Source organism: Crocodylus siamensis, chromosome 10 (assembly GCF_052110815.1).
Source record: "Crocodylus siamensis isolate JL-2025a chromosome 10, ASM5211081v1, whole genome shotgun sequence".
NCBI lineage: Eukaryota > Metazoa > Chordata > Crocodylia > Crocodylidae > Crocodylus > Crocodylus siamensis.
In genome coordinates this window covers 10,627,514-10,649,237 of record NC_143404.1, presented here as the reverse complement: position 1 = coordinate 10,649,237, position 21,724 = coordinate 10,627,514, and the positions used below count along the sequence as shown (strand labels likewise).

The following is a 21,724-nucleotide window of genomic DNA, read 5'->3' as shown; positions in this document are numbered from 1 at the left end:
TCACAAATGCAAATCTTCATATTTTAGCAGCACTTCACACTGGATACTTAAGGCTGTATTATCTGACCAGCAGAAACCAGGCAAATTAGGCCCTCTCCCAAATGGGCTTTGTTGACCACTGGACTGGTTACTTCTGGCCATGTTACTTTTCAGGGTTCTGATTTTAATGTCTTCCTCAATCCTGCATGATTTCCAAATATACAGGATTTATTTGCCTAACAAATATAAGTAGTGACTCCCTATGATTACTAGGTTATTACACAACAGAATATTTTAATATTAAGACTTAGCTGAGTGCAACAAAATAACCCTACCCAAACTTACTATTAAGCACATAATATAGAACATTCCTACAGAATGTTCCTCTAGGGCTAAGTACAGACAGTCAAAAAACCCAAGGCTGAATTGATTCAATCTTCAAAGCTTTTTCTAAGCTGTGTAGCTTGAACCAATAAGCAAGTCAACAGACGTTTACTTTTGATTCCAGAAATGCAGCCGCATGCCTGCAATGGCCCAGGCCAGAGGCCAGAGGGCGCTAGAGCACACCTCCCTGCTCAACTGGAGCAGACAGCTGGGCCAAGGCTAGCCCGCCCACCCTGCAAGGGCAGGGGGAGGGAGGGGTTGCAGCAGAAGTGCGAAGCATCCTGTGGGACTTTCAGTTAACTTGAACCCAGAGGTGATCTGGAAAAGAAGTTCAATAGCCTGATTTAATCTCAAACAGTGAAGTCTGATACTACATCCATCCAGGTTCATCTTAAAACTGGTTTGGGCCATTTTTAAAGCAGGTCACATGCACTGAACTTCTGTTGTCTTACAGACTTTAACCAGTTTCCAATCACTTGTACTGGTTTATGTGTAATTTCTGTCCCGTGCCCAGAACATCCAAGCTAACTGCATTTGCTTGAAAAAACAAAAAGACTAGACTAAGAAAGAAATAGGTAATTCCACCGGTATTTTCCTGCGTTTGGAAAGGTGTATAATATACTGTCAAAATGCCAATTTATGTAGGGATCGGAGTAGCCTTTCATTTCACAGATCTTCTAGTAAAGGGTTGCAATACTAGATGAAGTCGTACCCTTGTGTGTTGCCCCCCACCCCAATCTCCCCAAAATCAGTACACTCCAGGTGCAAGAATCCAAAGTGACATTTATAGGACAGAAATTGCACTGAAGCATTAAATATACCATATGACCGCTTATTCTACCTGATTATGCAGTTGGAGATGGAAACTGATAAGTTGCCAAGGTCAACAAAACTGTTTTAACCTGATATATTTTAGTTATGCAGAACTTATAACAGCTATATGTAACCCTTGATTTGTAGTCAGGAAGGAGAAATAAATGAACTGCCCTCTGTAAGCTGCAAGTAAAACATCAGAAACAGCTATCGCCTGTCTGGTGTCTAGGGGCTACACAACCACATGGGTACAAACAAGTATTTTGAAACCTATAAGTTTATTTCCATATAGCTCAAGAGTCTCAGTATCTCAAGTAAAATCCCAACAGGAATAAAGTTATTTGGTCCAGGAATATAAAAGCTCAAGACTGAGTATGCATCTGCTCAATTTCAGTGGCAGACAAATACCCAAATCCTCTGGGCAAAATAAATAAATTGATCACATCATAGGTTTCACTCAAACCTTGTGATCTGAACAGAAATGAATGCGCTCCAAAATTAGTGGCTATATTTTGGGGGGATGCCTGTAACAGGCTGGGATACAGACTGGGAAGAGAAACAAATCCAAAGCAGCATATGTAAATTCAAAGAGGGTATGAGATGGGTTTTCAGATAACACATATGAAAGCTAATGTTTGATCTTCCATTTCCTGCACACAATCAATGGGCTCATGGATACACAAGGAATGGAAAGTTGGCGCTATAATGAAGTAAAGAAAAAAGAAGCCATCAGTAAAAAGGATAGGAGGCAATTTCAGAAAAAGGAAGAAGGGTCTTTGTAGTAAAAGCACAAGACCAGAAACCAGGACAACTAAAGTTTTATTCTCACTTCAGTCACAGACATCCCATGTTACCACAGACAGGACATGTAGGACCAGATCATTAAATTTGCCACTTTTTATTTGGGCATGTTAAAAACACTCTGGTAATACTCCCGAGTAGTAAAGAAGTGGACACTGTTCCAAGACCAATAAATATTCCTGCTGACAGCAACATTTCTGGTACACAGACCAAACCAAATAAAGGATTTAAAACTCATTTAAGCCTTTGTTCACTGTAACAACACATTGATATACATATTGTTTTCAAGACATCCTTGGAGAGGACAGCAATCGATCCAATTCATACATACTTGAGGAGAGTGCAGACATGATACAGGATGCACAAAGAATAAATTCAACCTTGATGAACATTCCTGTGATTTTTGGTCTTCATTCTTAAAATGGTTGAAAAAAGGAAGCCTCATCATCCATTTGTTTCATATCAAGGAAATGCCCTTTTTTGTTTTATTTGTTGCTTGGGTTTGGCTTTCTCTTTCAAAAAGGGGTTTTAGATACTTAATATGGTTATATCCTAAACTAAAATAGGTTGTTTTCTAGTGGTTTGGAGCTAGATTTTTCAAACGTGGTCGCTAATGCTCTTTCTGTTGAACTACAAAAACTTCAAGGGCCACATTGTGCAGGTTCCAGCAAAGGAAAGGCAGGAAAGACACAAAATTGAACTCTCAAGCTTCCAAGACAGTATTGCAAGCAAGCGACATCAAAAGACCAGGTAGAGCAAAAAGGAAATAGCGCAAGGGTGAGGTTACCTAGCAGACACAGAAACCATGCTCCACATCTAAAGTAGGAACCTCTCTAGGAGTAAGGCTTCCGACGGTGTCCTCAAAGCTATACAGTTCAACTGTGCCCTCTAACAAGCAAGAGTTCAAAAAAGGCACAGTCAAGCCAACACAGCAGATAGTTTGAGTGGCACGCCTAAAATTTGCAAGCTTTAGAGGGTTTGTAACTATAAATTTGCAGCTTTGGTTTAACCATTAGGATTTTTTGTCGTTTACAGTCACGAACATATTGTATTTCATAAAAAGGTGCTAACGAGGCACAGAACATTCACTCAATATTTTTTGAGAGAGGCAAAAGAAAAATACTCACTATTAGTTAGAGGACGCTTGATTTCAGCGGAGAGGTTGGCAATTTATATTTGTCCTGTCTGGTATAAACATTCAGAGAAGCTCTGGTGGCTCAAATCGCACAGTGTCATCTGTTCCTCCATACGGTATCTAATTGAGATAATTGCTGCATCGCTGATTTTACTCACTACTATTTCTGGACTTCAGATTATAAACCCAGGGCTAACTCCATAAATCTCTAACCCAGCATAGGAAAAAAAAATAGAAATAAAAAACCTCACTGAAAGCCTCTTTTAAGAACTGTATAAATGCAAATATATCATTTCCAAAGCATCTACAATACTTCTTCGTGATGCAGAGTTCTGGGTACACTAATGGGAAATTTTCCCTCATCCCCTTCACACATTTCCATAAACATGTGATTGGTATACAGACATTACATTTAAGAATAAATAGACAACCGGAGCCTGCTAAGGTTAAGCGGTTTATCAGTAGGACATCAGAAAGAGTATCCCTCCATTACATTCCTGCCAAAACCAGATAAGCAAAGGGAATTTTATTTTCAAGAACATATATTTTAGTCTGATTTTAACCTCCGCTGTGAGAATCAACCAGTATTTTCCAGCTCAGATATGATTTTCCACGGATACTTGACTGTGACATTATTAGAACTTTCCAATTTGATTCCTTCCAGTGTCAGTTTGCGCTGCAGCTCAGCGTAGAGCAAGAACGCTCAAACTCCTTAGGCTTATTTCTTTTCCCTCCATAAGAAAGCCTCCAAGAATCAGAAGTCTTTGGCTGGAGCACTGGATTTTAATGGCCTTGAGTGTCAAGCTGTCAACATTATAGCTATTTAGTTATTATTAGTCACGATAGCTATTTAATCCCATATTTAGTTGTGGCCCCAGTTGCTATTAGCTGGGAAAATATGAGCTGAACAAGGCAATACCTTAGGTTGACAGAACATTTATGGAAATGGGTTGTTTGGGTTACTCCAAAGAAGGGGTGGGGAGCGCAGAGGGAGGAGAGAAAAGCAGCAAGCATAGGCAATTTGTAACTGTTGATAAAAGGAATAGTTTCCCCAGTTTTTAATGCATTAACAAGGTGCATTTAAGCAGTAAACGGATATCATTCTTGGAATGGGATCAGCTGTGCCTGATCAGGCGTGTCCTACAGGGGTACATTAGGTGACACAGATGCTGCCCACTGTCTCACAGGGTCAGGCCCCTGCCGCTCCTAGGGCTTCAGGGGCCTGATCCTATGGGACAATGGCAAACCTTTGCAGACAAGCCCAGGGGCATGTGCCCTGAGGAGAATTCAGGTTTTAAGCCCCTGAAGCTTGAGAAGCATCTTCCTGGAGCAGCTGGAGAGTGTGGGCAGCTCTGGGCAAGCAGGCCTACCACTTAAAAGTGGCACAAATTACTGTCACAAATTGTCACGGCCACAATTCTGCGCCTTTGCAATGAAACAAAGGGCACGGGCATCTGTTTGCTTGGGTTTTGTGTCACTCTAAAAATGTTTATGCTGGCACAAAAACAATGACGCTTCTTTGTAGCCTTAGCTAATCAGCTTTCAGGTCTGCAGGTATTCTGCATCTTCTGAGCAAAACTGAGAGCAGAAGTTGCCTTGCATTCTCCAATCAACTAGAATGATCGTTTGACAGGTACTTGTATGATAAAGAGGAGGTTTCAACTTTGAATAATCTGATACAAAAGTTGCTCCAACAGAAATGTTAAGATCATTTCTCTACATTTAAGCTTATTAATGCTGAAAGTGGAAGATTCTGACTTCTCCCCCCCCCGCCACCCCATTCAAATCTGAATTGAAAATTTCTCCATCAAAGTTACCTGCAAATCAAAGAGAACACCATATATGCACCCCAGGGAATTCATACCCATATTAATAATTAACTTAAGTACCAGGCTATTAGACCCACTGCTGCCTATAATATGATACAATATGCCTATCTTGCTTTGGGCTCAAGAGCTAAACATATATATTTCCATACAAGTGATGGAAAAAGCCTTCAAAGGATTTTTTTTTTTCCAGATATTAAATACTTAGGAAGCTTATCTCCTACCACTTGGAAAGAGGAGGTTGTTCACTTTTTCAGGGTGGAAAGCACTCTTTTGTCTGCATATTTGAATTTCATAACTGAAGTTAGAAATGGAAGGCAAAAATATTTGGGATGAAAAAGCAGTTGAACCCATTACAAATATTTAACCCAATATTCTGTTCATCTCCTTGAACCTCAACAAAACAATCTGAGCTGAAAAGATACAATTTTGAACTGAATCTCCATCATTGTTTTGCTCCGAGGGAAACCAAATCATCCCCCTCCATCTCCCCCCAACACATACTCTTCTATTATCGAAGTCTAGAAATATCCCTATACTCCTTACCTTGATTTAGCAAGACCCAACAGAGCTGAACGACAAATAGGCAATTTCTCCTGCACCTGTTTAACGCATCGTACCAAATGACCATCCACCACTGACCAACTTCACATTTCTACCGATCTCATCTTTTCCTGTCTGGCTGCAAGATGAACCTTCACACATCATGTTGACTGCACGCAACCTCAGTCTCTGAATCGACTCTCCCTTGATCATTTGTATTTCCTCTGCATCTGTAGGTTTCAGGTTGGTCAAAAGAGAGTTTCTTTTCCTAGAAAAGAATCCTGGGAGATTCCCAGCCTTGCTTTCCATTCTAAGAAGGTCTGGATATTTTAAGTATTTAAAAGCATCATTAAATAATGTTGCAAAAGTAAACCAACTGGAAAAGTCCTAGGACAGTGATTCAGGAGATGGAGCTTCTAGTTGCAAACGTTTGCTAATTCCAAGTTCATTCGATTCAAGGACATAAACACATTTTGTAAAGCACTCATTTTATGACCCCTTTCCCTCCCAAGAAGAGCATGCCAAAAGAAAGTAAGCAACGTTTACAAAAGCCAATGGCAATTCGGTGGCACAGCCAAGGATAGGATAAAAAAGCCAATGGATCAATCTTCCACTATAATCACTACACATTACGAGCAATCAGTGACTTTAAGATGCTTCTCTTACACATTGGACAAAAACAGATAATAGCTGGACCAGTGTATAAATGTTTTCCATTTCCACATTGTCAAGAAAATGATATTTTTCCTTTGCCACGGAATAATAATATTTTCCAAAGCTATATGCCAGCAGTGCATCACTAAACATAATACAGGGATTTCATTTCTGAGATGCAGCGCTTCACGATCTTTTGTTTGAGGAACTCCCACAGGCTGATGGAAGTTCTGCATGTAGCTCATCCAGGGAAGACCAGCAGTGCTCAGCTCAGTTACGCTGCAGATCAGAGAGAAGTTTGCTTCTCATTTCAGGGAATAATTCAAAAAACATGAAACAAAACAGAACAGAAGCTTTGCACGTTATACCAGTGATTCCTAACCCTTTTAGATTCAAGGCATCCCCTTATGAAGCTCAAGGCACTAGATGGTTCTGAGTAGCATATCAGGCAAATAGCTGTTGCAAGATTTCAGCCCTAATAGAACTGCAGCCTTCTCCAGCATTTTTGGGAAGGGGAGAGGGTGATAATCTTCCCATCATGAACCAGAGCTATGGGGTAAATACTGTACTGACAACAAAAACCATTATTTTTCCATTCTTTAAACACTCTACGCTTAAAGGTGTTACACCTGTGATGCACAGACTTTTAAAGGAGATTTAGAACAGTCTATAGAATTTGGGTTTTAAATGCCGACAACTTAGCATGAAATCCTGTATCATGGGAGTCATTGACAGAATTCATTTGTTTCAGTAAAGCCAGGATATCCCTCCTCAGCTCTACAACACTTCAAATCATTTACAAGTTTCTTTTGAGCCTGAAAATGTGCAACTTCCATGTGGTGGTTTGCTTGTTTTAATATACATTAAAAAAATAAGGAAATATTTAGGAACTCATTTGGCTCAACATAATTCCAAAAAACTTGTCCGTTTATATTTCAGAATCCGTCAGCACCATGAGCGCCACATGCCCCCGGAGGCTGGGGGGGGCATGGTGAGCTCCTGCAGGTGGTGGCAGCGCTGTCAGGAGCAGGAGTGGGCCAGAGGCAAGTGTGGAGCTGCTGCAAGCAGCCGCAGCACTGTTGGCTGGGGGGGAGGGGGGGTGGCAAGCATCAGCAGTGGCCAGTAGCAATCACAGACCACCCACAAATGCTGCCAGTGGTGTCAGCAGCGAGGGGGGAGGCGAGCAGTGCCTGCCCACAGCACTGCCGACAGTGTTGGCGATGCCTTTTTTGCAGGGGGTGCATGTGCACCTCTACGTGCACCCGCATTTCTCAGAGGGTGTACGTGCACCCGCTACACATTGCCAGTGGTCAGCAGCACCCTTGGTGACAAACTTCAGAGCAGCTATGTGCGGGTTTGGAGTGACTGCAGGATTAATTTCTGGCAGTAAAGACAGTGCATGTTGGATTTTTCCAGTTTCTGAATTCCAGAATCTGTTGCCCCACCAGTGCTAAACTCTTGGTATTAAAGGCCATCCAGCTGAGACACCTCTTCTAAAACATTAGCTGCATTTCCTCCTTGTTCTGTTCCTGTTGGCTTTCCTGATCCTATGTAAGAAAGATGAATCCCATCAACTTCAGTGAAAGTTTATAAAGGGAAGTCAGCAGCTTGCAAGAACTTCTTGGTACTTTGTACAGCCAGGCTACTAAAGATTAATCTTGAGAAGGATTGTGACTTCTGAGTCATGTACATTACTGAGCACACTGCTGCCGATTAAAGCAGAGACTATAACTTAATTTAAAAATACAATATTATTATTAATTTAGTATGCATCAATAGCACTTTTGACCAATATACATACATGTTTATTACTGCTATTCTAATTAAAACATAACTCAAAGGAGAAATATTTCACAGAATCAACTTTACAATTCTGTTTGCCTCTAGAACGGTCTATAATTTTAAAAGTCTTGAATGCTGAGCATCAAGAAACACACTGGCATTGTAATACAGATTTTGTTATCTGTAAGAGCTATACATTGCACATGTAGGGAGAAATCTATGGCTTCAAGTCTTACTTTTATTTTATAAATGCAAAGCACAACCACTACAACTTCTACCACAGACCACGGAGAAATCAAGTTAGCAATTTTACTTAATCAAAAACATTTTTTTTTTTTTTTATGTACATCAAACTCATTCTTATGTTGATTACACAAACATTTGTGAAGGTCAGCGACTCATAATGGGTATGCGTTTTGATTAGGTTTATAGAGATTTTATATCAGAGTATACTTGTGATTATTTGACCTGTGAAACAGCCCTTTTCCTAAGTAAAAACTAAAATTATTTAGCTTGGCAGAAGATTTTTGCCGTTCAACAGTCAGAATGTCTTCAAGTGGGATTACAGTGATAACACAGTGCTTTAACAGAGTGGTACAAAATTAAACTAAGACACATTAGTCCAGTTAGACACCAAAAAGTTGGAACAGAGTTGCGCACACGTGCTCGACAATTAAGCATTTCAAAAGTGTGTCAAAACAACTGAGTGCTAAGTCCATGAGAAATGAGTTCATATTACAAGCCAGGAATTGGATAAATTAAATAATAAATAATAATAATTAAAACAGCAGCTAGTATAGCCAGTAGAAAACATGAGCTCCTTGTATAATTTTATTGTGATAAACACAGCACGGACACTACCTTTTCTGAAAGGGTAGTCTCTGAAAGAGATGAGGGTATTCTGAGAGAACAATCAGAAAATCCAGCTATTTCACAATTCCAGTTGCTTGGAAGTTGCATGCTATTCTTTTTCAGATTTCTATTAGTATTCAGTTCCATGTTGTACAAACACTATTGCTTGTTCAACAAGCCTTCTGTACCGTTATTTTTTTTTAATCTGCATTTATAAATGTTATACCCCTTGCAGCTATTTCAACCGCAGTCTTTGTACATAAAAAAAACATGTCAATATTTTAATAAAATTCACACTTGTTAAAAATCATTTACAAATCTTTGAACAAATTCATTGGTGGCCTCGATCCTTTCACCCTGAGCCAAAAATCAAATAATTGGCACAATAACGTCATGGTTTTTAGAGCAAGGTCAAATGAATGAATGCCTTCCAAGTAGGTTAGTTTTAAATTAGATACTATTATACTAAATGCTAAATAGTTTAGAACTATGGGCACCTATACATGTGCCTGATCCCTGCTAATTAGCATGTGTTGGAGGAGACTTGATTAACTGAGTCTGCTGGAACATGCTAATTAGCATGCTTCAGCAGCCTCAGCATCACATGTATTCAGCATCCCTGCACTTCAGAACAACAGCAGTGGTGTTTTAATTAAAGCTCGCCAAATAAGCCTTAGTTAAAGCACCCTACCACCATTTTGAAGCCTGGGCTGTTGAACACATGAGAAGCTCATGCTTTAGAGTGGCCTGCTGTAATTAAAGTGCCCCTTCCTCCCTACCTATGCACATAGTTTATTCAGAAATGATGCGTGTTACCTTTTTTTTTTAAACTGCTGCAAGTTTTAGCACAGGTGTTTCATAAACGTATTTTTGAGCAGCACTTTCGCTCTGGACCAATATCATGCATAATTCATATGACGTATAAATAGGTACCAACAGCTCATGATTTACCATATAGCTTGTTGAGCTAAGCTCCACCAGAGTCAAAAGCATCTGAAGCCACAGTGACCCCATAGTCAGTACTGCTTAGTATGTATATGAACGCCAGATAACCCCCACAAAGGTTTTATATGCTAATATGTCACCAATCCTGTGATACTCCAAAAATCTATATGTAGATGAGTTGCAGGGCAACCTAGTCTGGCTTCATCTCATGATGTGGTGGGACCACACTAATCATATGCAACAAAGGGATTTTGGGTGAACTGTGTGCAATGTTGTGGCTCACCATGACCATAAAAAAAAAAAAGAAAAGAAAAGAAAAGAGAGAGAGTCAGTGGTGAGAGGGACTGCACTATGGGCACAATCATATGTCTTATTCAGATAGGCTACACAAACCTGTGCTTGTGGTAGGCTTTCATCAACATATTTGCCTAATATGGGTCATGTGTTATATAGTCATGTGTTAGTTGCATTTACTGAACTTCATAGTTTGTGTTCCATTGCTGAGCACATGCTGTTTTTGACAGCAGTATAATGATAGACAATGTATTTAGTGAGATTTTGTATACGCAATTATAAGATGAGGGGGCTTCCCACCTCCCCGTGCCAACTGGGGGGGGAAAAAAAAACATCAAACCTCATTTTCTATTTGAGTAAATACTGTAAATCTACAGTAATGTTAATGGTATAATACCAGTATCTTCAGGTTTCTGTTAAGCCAGATAAACCCAGCATCATAACTTAAGCAGTTCCCGCAAGTATAAGCATATAGATGTGAGGGAGATGGAGAGAAAGAAAGGGACGGCCAGCATCCCAAACTCACCGCAGTGCCGAGTGGCTCCAGAAGCAGCATTCTGGAAACACTGTGACACTTCCAGAGCAGCATGAAGCTCCGGATTAGTAAGAGAGGCATCCAGAGCAGTATTTCCGGCCCCAGAGAGGGGCACAGAGGTGGTAGCAGCAGGCTGAACTGCCCCCAGGCTGGGGGCAGCCAGAGGCTGAAGCGAAGCAGCCCGCCAGCCTGAGCAGCAGAGTGCTTGGAGGGGCACCATTCAACAAGCCAGATGACCAGCAAAAGCTGAGCCAGGGACCAGTACATCCAGTCAACCCAGCAGCAGCAGGATGAATTTCAGGGCAGAGCGACCCTGGGTGGAGGCGGACCGAACAGAAGTTCCAGGTACGAAGCCAGTACTTCACCCCGGGACAGTATCACTGTACTTAGGGGTAAGGGAAAGGTCTGGGGTCTACACCCTTACCCAGGCCCCACATTCCACAATGGGACGGGGCAACAGGAGGCTCCAGAGTTTGTGACCAGACCCTAGGAATGAGGGCCGAGGGGTGATAAAACCCTGCAGGACTGCCAAAGGGACCTTGAGCAGCAGGCTCTGGGGCGGTGAAGAGTACAACTGTAAAAAGATCTCAGGTTGTGAGGAGATTTATGGTTTGTGCCAGTGTAGTGAGCCAGCACGGACTGTTGCTCACAGCATAGAGACTGATATAGGGCCACTGAACCCAAGACTCTACTTTAAGGGCTGAGCCAACTAACTGGCAGCCACAGAGGCTCAGCGGGAACAAGGCCACAGTTGGATCCGGGCCAGCTGAGAAGACAGCTGGTATAAAGAACATGCACCTTTCGAGTCATCAGAGACTCCAGACAACATCCATCTGCATCAGAAACCAGATATGGTTAGGGTGGGGTGAAGGGGAAATTTGGAGCCCCACAAAGAGAACAAGGGAAGAACCTGGAAGGTCCCCTATGGGGAACTGCCTCCCGTAAATTACATCAAAGCCATGGCAGACAAGGAATATAACATCCCACAGGCAGACTGAGCAACCTAGGCCAGGCTCTACCCCATCACCACCGGCGGAGCAGAGATCCCTGGGAAGGGGTCTCAAACCATATAATACCTACAGCCAGCACGGTAGGTCCCAGCTACACGTTACATATATTACACAACTGACTAGTTACACAAATAACCAGCACATCTCGCATCAATTTAGACTGGCCACATGTGCAAAATAATTACCATACAATGAACTGGTTAATGGCACAATAAATATAGATCAGCCACACATGCAAAGTAATCATCACTTGATAATAATGACAGCTATAGAGTCAACCCACTACAAAGGTAGTGCTTGAAAATGTGTAACAACTCTATAGCTGGTTTCTACCCAGCTTTAATTTGAACATGTAGCAGGGCCCTAATGGTCATTAAGATGCAACTGTAATGCAATAAGGAGTAATGCCATGTGATCAGATTATAAGGTTATTCCTATGTATAAAAGTTCATCGTTACCAGGGAACCGGGTTTTCTGTTTCCCGTGGAAAAAACAGAGTAAACCATAGATTTTACTTTTTACCAGAGGCAAACGCAAATTTCCCATTTTCCCAGAGAAGCCAGTAGATTTTGCAGGTCTGTGATGAGCCCTCTGCAGGCCGGCAGACTTCCAGCCTGCAGGGCCCTGGGCGGGAGAGGGAGGAGGGCAGTCAGGCAGGGGGAACCCTGCGCACGTGCGTGCACATGGCCCCAGGCAGCCTGGAGAGCAGCTCCCACAAGTAAGTGTGGGAGGGTTGGAAATTGAGCCCCAGTAGGGAGGGAGAGAATTAGGTAGGGCTGGGACTGGGGCTGCTGCCCAGCCAGGTAGCGCATGGGGCTCAGGGCTGCAGGGCCACAGAGGGGAATGGGACAGGGCTGTGAGCGATTCATCCAGGGAAAAGAGTCACTCCCCACCACTGCACACACTTCCCAGAGGTGTGGGCAGGGAGCAGGAGGGACCCACACCCCACAGATCTGTGCATGGGGCAGGCACAGACTGTGGGCTCAGGCTCCCGCTCTGCTGCCCTACCCCCAGGTCCTCCGCAGCCAGGCGGGTGTAAGCCAGCGGAGCTGCATGGAGAAGCTGCTTGCTGCTGTGAGCTCTGAGCTGCCCTGGTGATGCACTCCCTGCACACGTGGCTGCAGCGGGGGCAGTGGCATGGAGTCATGCCCTTCAAAGCTGCCATGCGTGCAGTGGCAAATTGCCAGGGCAGCGCGAGCTCACAGCAACAAGCAGCATCTCCACGTAGCTCTTCTGTTTCCTGCTGCACCGGATCATGCCCACTGGGGCAGGGCAGCAGGGTGGGAGCCCAAGCCCGCAGCCTGAGCTCCAGGGGGCCGTGGAACTGGGTCCCAGGCCTCATAGCCCTGGCAGCTGAGGCCCCCCTCCAGCAGGGCTTCTGGGGGCAGGGGGCTGTGGGCCACCAGCAGGGTGTAGAAACTAGCAGGGCAAGGAGGGTGTGTGGGGGGAATGAGGCACGAGCAGGGCCAGGGAGGTGTGGAGAGGAGGGAGAGGCACCAGCAGGGCCAGAGGGGTACTGTGGGGGGCCTTTAAATTTTAATAATGGATTTGGGGATTTTTTTCATCAGAGGAAACCATGATCCCTGATCGTTACTCACTATTACTCTTACTGTTTGTTTTTAGAAATCTTTTGCATTTTTCCATTTTATATACAACAAGCCTCAGTTTTGAGGACTGTAATACAACATAGCCTATGGAGGCAGGGCCAAAGTTCCTAGTAATAACCTTAGCAGGCCACTAAAATGACCAGTAGCTTATTCCCATCTTACAAAAAGGAAAAACTATTATACAGTAGGATTTTTTAGATCCTCAGATGAAATGCTTAAATAATAACAAAACAGCCCCAATTATTAATACTGTATATACAGATTAGATTCCCAAGGCAAATCTACACTGCTTTGGAGCAGCCCCACACCCCATTCACTCACACTCCACGTGAACTTAATGCCAAAAAAAAAATAAGATAGCTCTAGGTTGTCACATAATTGGGTATGCCCGGCACCAGTAACGGCAGCTCCATTATATATTTTTGGTGTTTAGGGCCCAGACTGTTTCGAGGGTTGTGCTCCCTGCCACAGTTGGTGGCAGCATAGACCTGCCTGTAAATCCTAATCCTACAATGAGGCTGAAATGGGCGCAGGGCTCTGCCAGCACCATACCTGCTCCACGACTGAAGGGTTAGATTCTGAACTATTTGAGGCAAGTATTGAATTTTCAGAGGTGTTCATGCAGCATCTAGCAGACTGAGGACTGAGTCCTACAGTAATATGGTGACAATAACACTTCTGTTTTATAGAACACAGACTACAGTTTCTCCACCGTCTGCCTCAACAAATATATTTCTTAAATGTATGGCCTCTACCACACTGAAAAAGCTAAAAGCAGAATTAGGCAGAATACATACAAAAGCTGAAATGGCATCTACAGCAGAAGCTGATAAACAGTACCTCTTGGTGCAACCTCCCGGCATCCAAATCAAGTCTTCTGCTCCTGTCTGATTCCATCCATCCCCACGAGGCTGACAGGAAAACCCCAAGCAACATGAGAAATAATGAAAAGCTTCTTGGTTTCATTATTTCAAGTCTGTTGGGAACAAGATGACAACAATCAAACATGATCATTTGAAATAAGCCAACAAAAAAACCCACCACAGACACTAGGCAGACATTCCAGTTAACTTACGATGCATATATATTTAATAATTATCCATGTCCACATGGCTTAAGTGCTAGAAAACTGAATTCCCATGTATCATCCTATCGAGTTGTGGGCATTTTCTTTGGAAACTTCCATACATAAAATGCGGAAAGTAAATGGTGAATTGTCAAGAGTCTAGAAGAGAGTGGCACTCAAATCTTTGGTGGTTTTGAAAGCCCCAGATGTCTATGCTCAGTACAATGCCAGCGCTTACAGTGGGGTAACAACCACCATCTCTACTCTGACAAAACCCTAGCGAAGCCAGTGGTGGTCCACATCAGTGCAGCCATCCTCCAGATGTAATGGTTTGCTACCCACTGCTCACTTACTGAATCTCCCTTCTTCCTTTTGAAGGAGTACCAGCCTAGTTAGTCTGCAACGGCAGATCCCTGCACTACTAACTACTTCCATTAGCTTCACCCAGGCTCTGCATGGGGGCAGGAAGTCTATTTACAGCACAGCCACCACAGAACCAGGGTCTTCATGTAAGTGCGAGTGCTAAACAAGTTAAACGTTGAGTAAATAGAGAGACTTACGTCTTGAAAAGAGTTCAAGATTAGTTCCCAAACCATAGCCCAATTTCCTTCGTGGATCTGTCAGTGCCCCTTGGAGAGGAGTGTAAACATTTCCATTATATCCCCCCAAAATATTGCATCTGACAGGTGGCACTTCCTTTCTCTTCTCCCAGCTCCCCTCCCCTTCTGAAATGGGCAGCTGTTCTCTTCTCAAAGTTCATTATCTCTTCAGACATGTGCCTTTAAGTTGGCTTTTGGGAGCCCCTGCCACCTCCAGACTCCCTCCTACCATTATTTTATTGGCAGGCCACTGTCAGATTTTAAAACTGGTTCCAGACCCATGAATAAGGGAATTCTTAGGTACAGACAAGGATCCCAGGCCACAAGGTAATCAATACAAAGTGCTATTCTTGTTCGCAGGCATACTTGGAAGTAATGCACATGTCACCTACTTTGGGAGGGGTTTTGTTTTTTGGGTTTTTTTTGATTTTGAAGTTTGAATAAACCCAAAGCAAAAGTCAGGTGAAATAGAAAATACGAAACCCATGAATAATTTGGCAAATTTCACTGTAAGGTTGGACCAGATTCATTAAAAAAAATTAGTCATCCTTAGCACAAAAAGAACCAGCAGCTTTCTATAAAGATGCACTGAACAGCATTTGTGAAAGCCATAAGAGTTCAGTGCTTGGATGTCCTGTTGCACATATTTTGCACAGATTTCCATAGACATGACAAAAAAAAATTCCATGTGAATCAATGCAAGTTTTGCTCTTAGCTTCCACAAGAGACGCACTTGGTCCTCCTACTGGGTATATTATAAAAGCCTGAGCAAAGCAAAATGATTTGGTTTTCATAGTAAGCAAGCAGACCAGTTACTTCTGGGATTGGAAAAAAAAAACCCCCAACAACATTTATTAACGATGCAACATCTCTGTTAAAAATCAAATCAACCTTGAAGTTGGTGCAAACACCTGGAATGAACTTGGTAGAATTACATCTGGATGTATATGGTATATGGCTTGTCAGAAAATTAATTCTATAACATTTCAAAGCAAGAAAAGTCAGTTTGTGATTGTATAGTTAGGCAAAGTGTCACTCCCTTGCTTCCCAGGGCATGCCAATTTACAGCAGGGTAGAATTTAGCCCTAAATAGTTTGCATGCTCAAATTTGTATCATTAATAAAGCATGCACAAATTATGGTTCTATACACTCAGCAGCACAGTTAAGTCATTGCTGTTTCTCAGTACTATTTTAAACGCTGGGAATTGAGAGAGATTAAACCAGAGTCACTATATCAAGACACTACAAGTACAACATTACATTATAAACCAGTCTTGCACAGCAATACAATTCCCTACATTTTTATAGAGGTATTGTGCATCATTTGTTGATACCATCATAGAAACAATAACAATTTAATTTTGCAGTTCTGGAGAGCTTTGATTTATCTGTTGTTTGGAGTTATGACTCCAGAGCACAAACATCAGAGAACTAGTCAAGCCAAAGTATAATTAGTAAATAACTCCTAGGAAACACAATATTTGAAGCATGTCATAGTTGCATATAACAGTAATGAAACTGTGCAGCAATTGCCATTCTGCTAATAATCCCAATACATATTTTAGTGTAATTTGTACAGCTAATAACTTTCTTAATTCAATTTATAGATTGCTATATTTTTATTGCACAGTGCCTGACAATATTTTAATTAGCTCTACTTTTAAATAGTGAAGTTTATATTAATGCTCAATGTAGATCTGAATGGGCTAAGCCAGATACTACTCAGATACTAGAAATATAAACTATAAAATAAGTTCTGTGATCCTTAATAATGCACAATTCTGATTTCAAGTTTACAGGTCCTACCATGTTCTGAGTGGTACCATCTTGCACTGAGTTGGTTCATGTAAGGATTGATTTAGCTTAATAGGATGTGGCCAGATCCTTGCAGAATCTGACTTCTAATTATAATAGACTGCATCTTAAATCACACTCAATTAAAATTAAGATAATTATGATTCAAAGCCCACCAAGTTCTTATGAAGGACTCCTTTTTATTTTATTTTGTACATGGGCATAGGCTCATCGTTGTCGAAGTTTTGCTAATAGTTCTCTCTTCACTAAAGAGAAATGAAAGCTTGAGCCTGCTCACATGGGAAATTTTTGCTCAGGTGAGCAGGAGTTTGAAGGCTTGAGCCCAGCATAAGTGTACTGTTTTGCACGAAAAGAGCAGCTATTGAACAATGTCCTTCAGCAAACATTAGGAAACGCTGAAGAATCACAAAAACCTGCCAAACACCTCTTCTTAGGAAACTTCACATGAGCAAGAAAAGAAAAGAAAAAAGAAAGACTGATTCTAATGTACTAGATAACCAAGTCTAAGTTTTCAGTAAATCTGATTTTCAGTATGCTTAAAATAGACCACCAACTTAATTCTTGGGCTACCTGCACTGACTTCAGAGGAATTGCATTGGGGAAGCTTGCCCTAACAGTTTACGTCAAAGCGTGTCCCATAAATGCTGCCAGAATAAAAACAGTTTAAGAACATCCCTTCTTAACAAAGATATTAGCTCATGCGTAGGCTAACAGAGCATCAGACCCTAGTTATTGTAGTATAAACTGAACAAAAAGAAAGCCTGAAGTGTACAGAAGCTAATGATACGGTCCATGGTCTAAAGCCTTCCCTTTGCCCACCCCATTAAAAACACAGGGGTCACCTTGAAAAATACTTGCCAGTCATATTGTCTATTTAACCAAGGAGAAAGGCAAATTGTTTAAACAGGACGACTACCACTACTTTGACATATATGCCAAACAGTGAAACAATTAGATTTCTACATTAATCCAACTACCTTGTCTGCCCAATCATGGAATTGTTTTTAAAATTATTTTTCATTTTTGTAATAGGGTTTTTCCAATAGAAGTTACTACTTTTGCTTAAGTTTCTAGATTGGTGTCTCCAAAAAGACAAAAGATAATAAATATCGTGAAATCCTGTATCTTTCCTATTACAGTTCTTCTAAAAGGAAATTTTTAGGACAATGCAAGTAGTGTTAACTGGCTCCATTGAGATGATAAACTGATCTGAGTTCAATTTGCTTTTAGCTTCGTAAGTAATGAGTATTCTGTCATCTGCAAAATCATTTAGGTGGTTATACTTTTTGCAGATCACTAGTAAACCTATAAAATGAATCAGGAAAAAAACCCCCACTTAAATCTTTCAGCAAACTGAAAGAAGTTAAACTATATTTCAGATTATTTATCCACAGTATTGTTGATTAATACTTTATATTTTGGTGAATGAGGTGCCTAAGTAGCGTCAAGTGTAATATGTAAATGTGTGTAATACACTCTACTTCAGGCAGAGCGCATTTTGTACAGGTTCTCAAGAACAGCTTAATACTTTGAGACCTATTTGTTTTGACCTATCCTGCCTTGCTCAGTTTTGCCAGGTATTAAATGCTCCTAGAGAGATCCCAGAAACTTTATATTCATCTGTCTGAATGAGAGTGAAGCCCTCATAACCTTGCTTTTTCTTTAATTATTGCACCCTCTGGAAATTGACCTTTCCACAAAGGTAATTTTCATGGGGGTTTTTGAAGTTATGCTCAGAGAAGTGTTTTCCCCACAACATCCCCCCATTATGCCACAAAACTGGCTAGTTAGAAAGCCATACAGGAAAAAAAAAAAAAAAAAAACTGTTGCACCATCCTAAATATTTCAGAAAGGGCAAAGTAGGAGAGGAACCAGGTATTTTAGTAAGTCAGCATTATTCAATGCCAGTTGCAGGGTAAGAGTAGCAAGTGATGAATGCAAAGATCACAGGCCATCCTCAAGTGAAAGACTGATGGGTAGCTCCAGATTATTACTTTCCCTCCCAAAGTAACTGAAGTCCATAATATTGTGAGGACAGTCCCTCTACCTGGTACATAACACAGATATTGCCTGTAGTTCAGGGCGATCACATAGTATCATCAGATCACTTTTTGCAGATAGCCTAATGGATCATAGCAGTGGCTGGAGGTGCGAGGGGGGAAATTAAATGCATTTTACACACATTTCACATTACTGTGATTGTAGCCGCGTTGGTCTAAGGATATAAGCAGACAAGAATCTTTCATTAGACCAACTCAAACAGTTGGGGGAAAAAAATCTTTTTTGCAAGCTTTTGGGTACAAACACCCTTCTTCAGGCAGAGGGAGCATCTGCACACATTTAGAAAGGCAAACAAGCAGAGAGATTTGAAAAAAAAGAAAACTTTGGCTTTTTACTACTGTTTTGATGGTTGTACACTTTTCCCTCCAGTCAACTTTTGTCTCCGTTTTTAGAGTGGGCAGAAACTGGTGTCCTCCTTGCTGTTTAGAGGAAACTGTTCCTGACGCTCTCACAGCTGAAATCAATTCAACACTCAGGTACTCTGGCCTCTGCCAGACCTATGCAAAAATAATTGCACCGTTCAACCAGCCCCTCCATGGGGCATGGAGGACTAGACCCCAGCTACTGTGAAACGCCAGACACTACCCGCCCCCGTGCCTTTGTCTACTCAAGTTCCCGCAAGATCATCGCTTTGCCAGCACACACACGTGCTTTTGTGGCGCAGCAAATGGAGCCCTAAAAGGACCCGGCTCCCCTGAAGGAGCCGGGCTGAGCTGGGCTCTTCAGCTCCCACGGGGGAGCTTTTTGGGTGCTGTTTGCCCGGCCTGCAACAAGGCTGGGACTAGAGCCAGAGGAGCAGCAGACGCGACACCTAGGGGGCAAGGAGGGGAAAGCGGAGCGGCGGGGCGACGTTTCGGGCCCGGGGCTGCGCTCCCACCCGCGGGGGGGGCAGAGCCATTGCTCAGAGTGCGAAGCAAACGCCCCCTCCTCCCAATCCCCACCCTCTGCACCGCACGGAGGCGGCACACACGACCCGCGCGCCCCCGCGGGGGAAGGGGAGCGAGGCAGCTCCATCAGCCGGCGCCTGTGGCATCAGTCGGGGGGGGAGGGTGCCCCAGTCCCGGCCTTTCGCAAGCTGCTCATTGAGCTCCGCTTGGCCCGGCCGGGGGAGCGGGGAGGGCCCGGCTGCACCCCCGGGCTCTGCCCGGACTTCACACAAACTCCCGGCCTCCCAAGCGGCCCTGGTCCTCCCGGCAGACACCTGTTAGACACGCCTGCCCTTGGCCGGGGGGGGGCAAGTGCAGCGTCACGAGTCCGCTGCTAAGAAATCAACCGGATTGGGACGGGGGGGGGGGGGGGCTTACAGGGGCGCCAGGGAGGGGGCCCCCAAGGCTGAAAGCAGCAGATCTTGGAGCTGATAAGCAGAGCCCCAGCCTCCTCTCGGCGCACAGGCTCCTAAACCCCTCCGGCTGGCTGCAGAGGCACGCGTGCGGGGTGGGGGAGCGGCCGCCGCGCCGAGGCGGTCGCAACACGGATTTTGCATCCCCGCCTCCCTCTCCCCCGCCAGCAAACAAAGTCTGGCTGCTGCACCGGGGCTGGCGTCGGGGTCGTGCGGGGGGGGCGCCCTGCGCCGAGCCCCCAAGGGCCGCCCCGCACGAGCCCGGCGCTTCCGCAGGGGATTTCTCCACGCGGCCCGGCCGGCGGAGGAGCCGCTGCAGTTCCTGTGCCACGTCCCAACTTGTCAACACCAGCGCGAGCAAGGGCACAACCGCGGGGAGCCGCTTTTGCACGCACAAGCGAAGAGCTAGAGCGGCTGCTCCCCTCCCCCCCCGCGCAGCCTCCGCGGCCGCTTCCCCCAGGCCGGCGGGGGGAGCTCGCCGCGGGCGAAGCAATCCCGGGGCTAGGGCGCCGGGCAGGGCTCCGCCGCAGCCCTTCCCCCGCCGCTCCCGCGGATGTTGCAAACTCCGCCGCTCCTCGCGAAGTGAGCCCGGTTTCACGCCGCCGCGATCCGCAAGCACCCGCGAGCCTGCGGGTGCCTTGAAACTAGGAGGAAATGAAGAGCATTTAAAAAAAAAAAAAAAAAAAATCACAGCCTTCATCCATTCACCTGGCTCTGCGGAGCGGGGAACAAGCGACTGTGCATCGGCCCCCCTCCCGCCCCCAGCCCCGGCTGGGCTCCTGCTACTTACCTCTAGTATCCCGGGGGCAGAAAGTGAGCACAGTTTAAAGCATGTAGCAACTGGAGGAAGAAGGAGGAGGAGGAGAAGAAGAAAAAAAGATGTCAGACTTTTTTGGGGGGGGGGGGTTGGCTTTGGGGTTTAAAAACAACAAAGCTCTTTAGGGGGAGAGGAGGGGAGCGAAGTCCGCGGGAGCGCCGGGGGAGGCAAGCACGAAAGGCTGGGCGCTGAAGGAGGGGGGGGGGGGGAAAGAAAGAGGGGGGGGGAAAAAATCACGGGAAATTAAAAACAAAAACAAAACCCAACAAGAACCACCCAAGAGCGCGGCGGCGGGGGCGGGGGCGCGGGGCTCAGTCGCAATCCGGGAGCGATGAGGTGTAAACGCGGCTTGCTGGATCCTGCCCTATTTCTGCTGTCTGGACCCGGGCTGCCTGACGTCACCGGGTCATTTGCATATTCCACCCAATAGCCGACACCTGTGCGGCTCGGAGCGGCGCTGGGAGGAGGGAGCCGCCCCCCCCCCCCCGCAGGGGCAGGGGCAGGGGCAGGGGCAGTACACAGGGGCTCTGCCTAGTAGCAGCTGCCAGAGGGAGAGGCTGCTGTTTTCCTAGGCGTGGGTCAAGGTAAACGCCCGTCCTCCGGCTGTCTGCTCCTCCCTGTCCCTAGGGAAGCGAAAGGGCAGGGCTGGGAGCCAGGACAGCCGAAGCGACCTTGCACAAACCACTTCTCTGTGCCTCGATTGTCCTACCTGTAAAGTGGGGGTCATCCCATTCCTTTTGGTACCCTCCGGCTTGAATCGCTGCTGTTTGCAAAGCACGTGGACACCACGCTAAAAGGGGGCTGGTAGTCAAGTTCGACACCTCAGTAACCCCTGTGGTGCTGCCATCCCCTGCTGGCTGGCAAGT

General features: G+C 44.4%; 1 protein-coding gene across 1 annotated transcript in view; it reads right to left on the bottom strand.

The window, feature by feature from the left end:
* FSTL4 (follistatin like 4) overlaps positions 1–21,228 on the bottom strand; it is a 521,826-nt gene extending 500,598 nt beyond the window's left edge. Inside the window, exons 1-3 of the mRNA XM_090064753.1 lie at positions 21,135–21,228; positions 20,832–20,881; positions 14,001–14,136 (exon numbers count right to left, since the gene is read on the bottom strand). Of these exons, the coding sequence (XP_089920879.1) occupies positions 14,001–14,126 (126 nt within the window). The 5' untranslated portion in view covers positions 14,127–14,136; positions 20,832–20,881; positions 21,135–21,228. The remainder of the gene's footprint in view (positions 1–14,000; positions 14,137–20,831; positions 20,882–21,134) is intronic.
* Between the last annotated feature and the right edge of the window lie 496 nt (positions 21,229–21,724).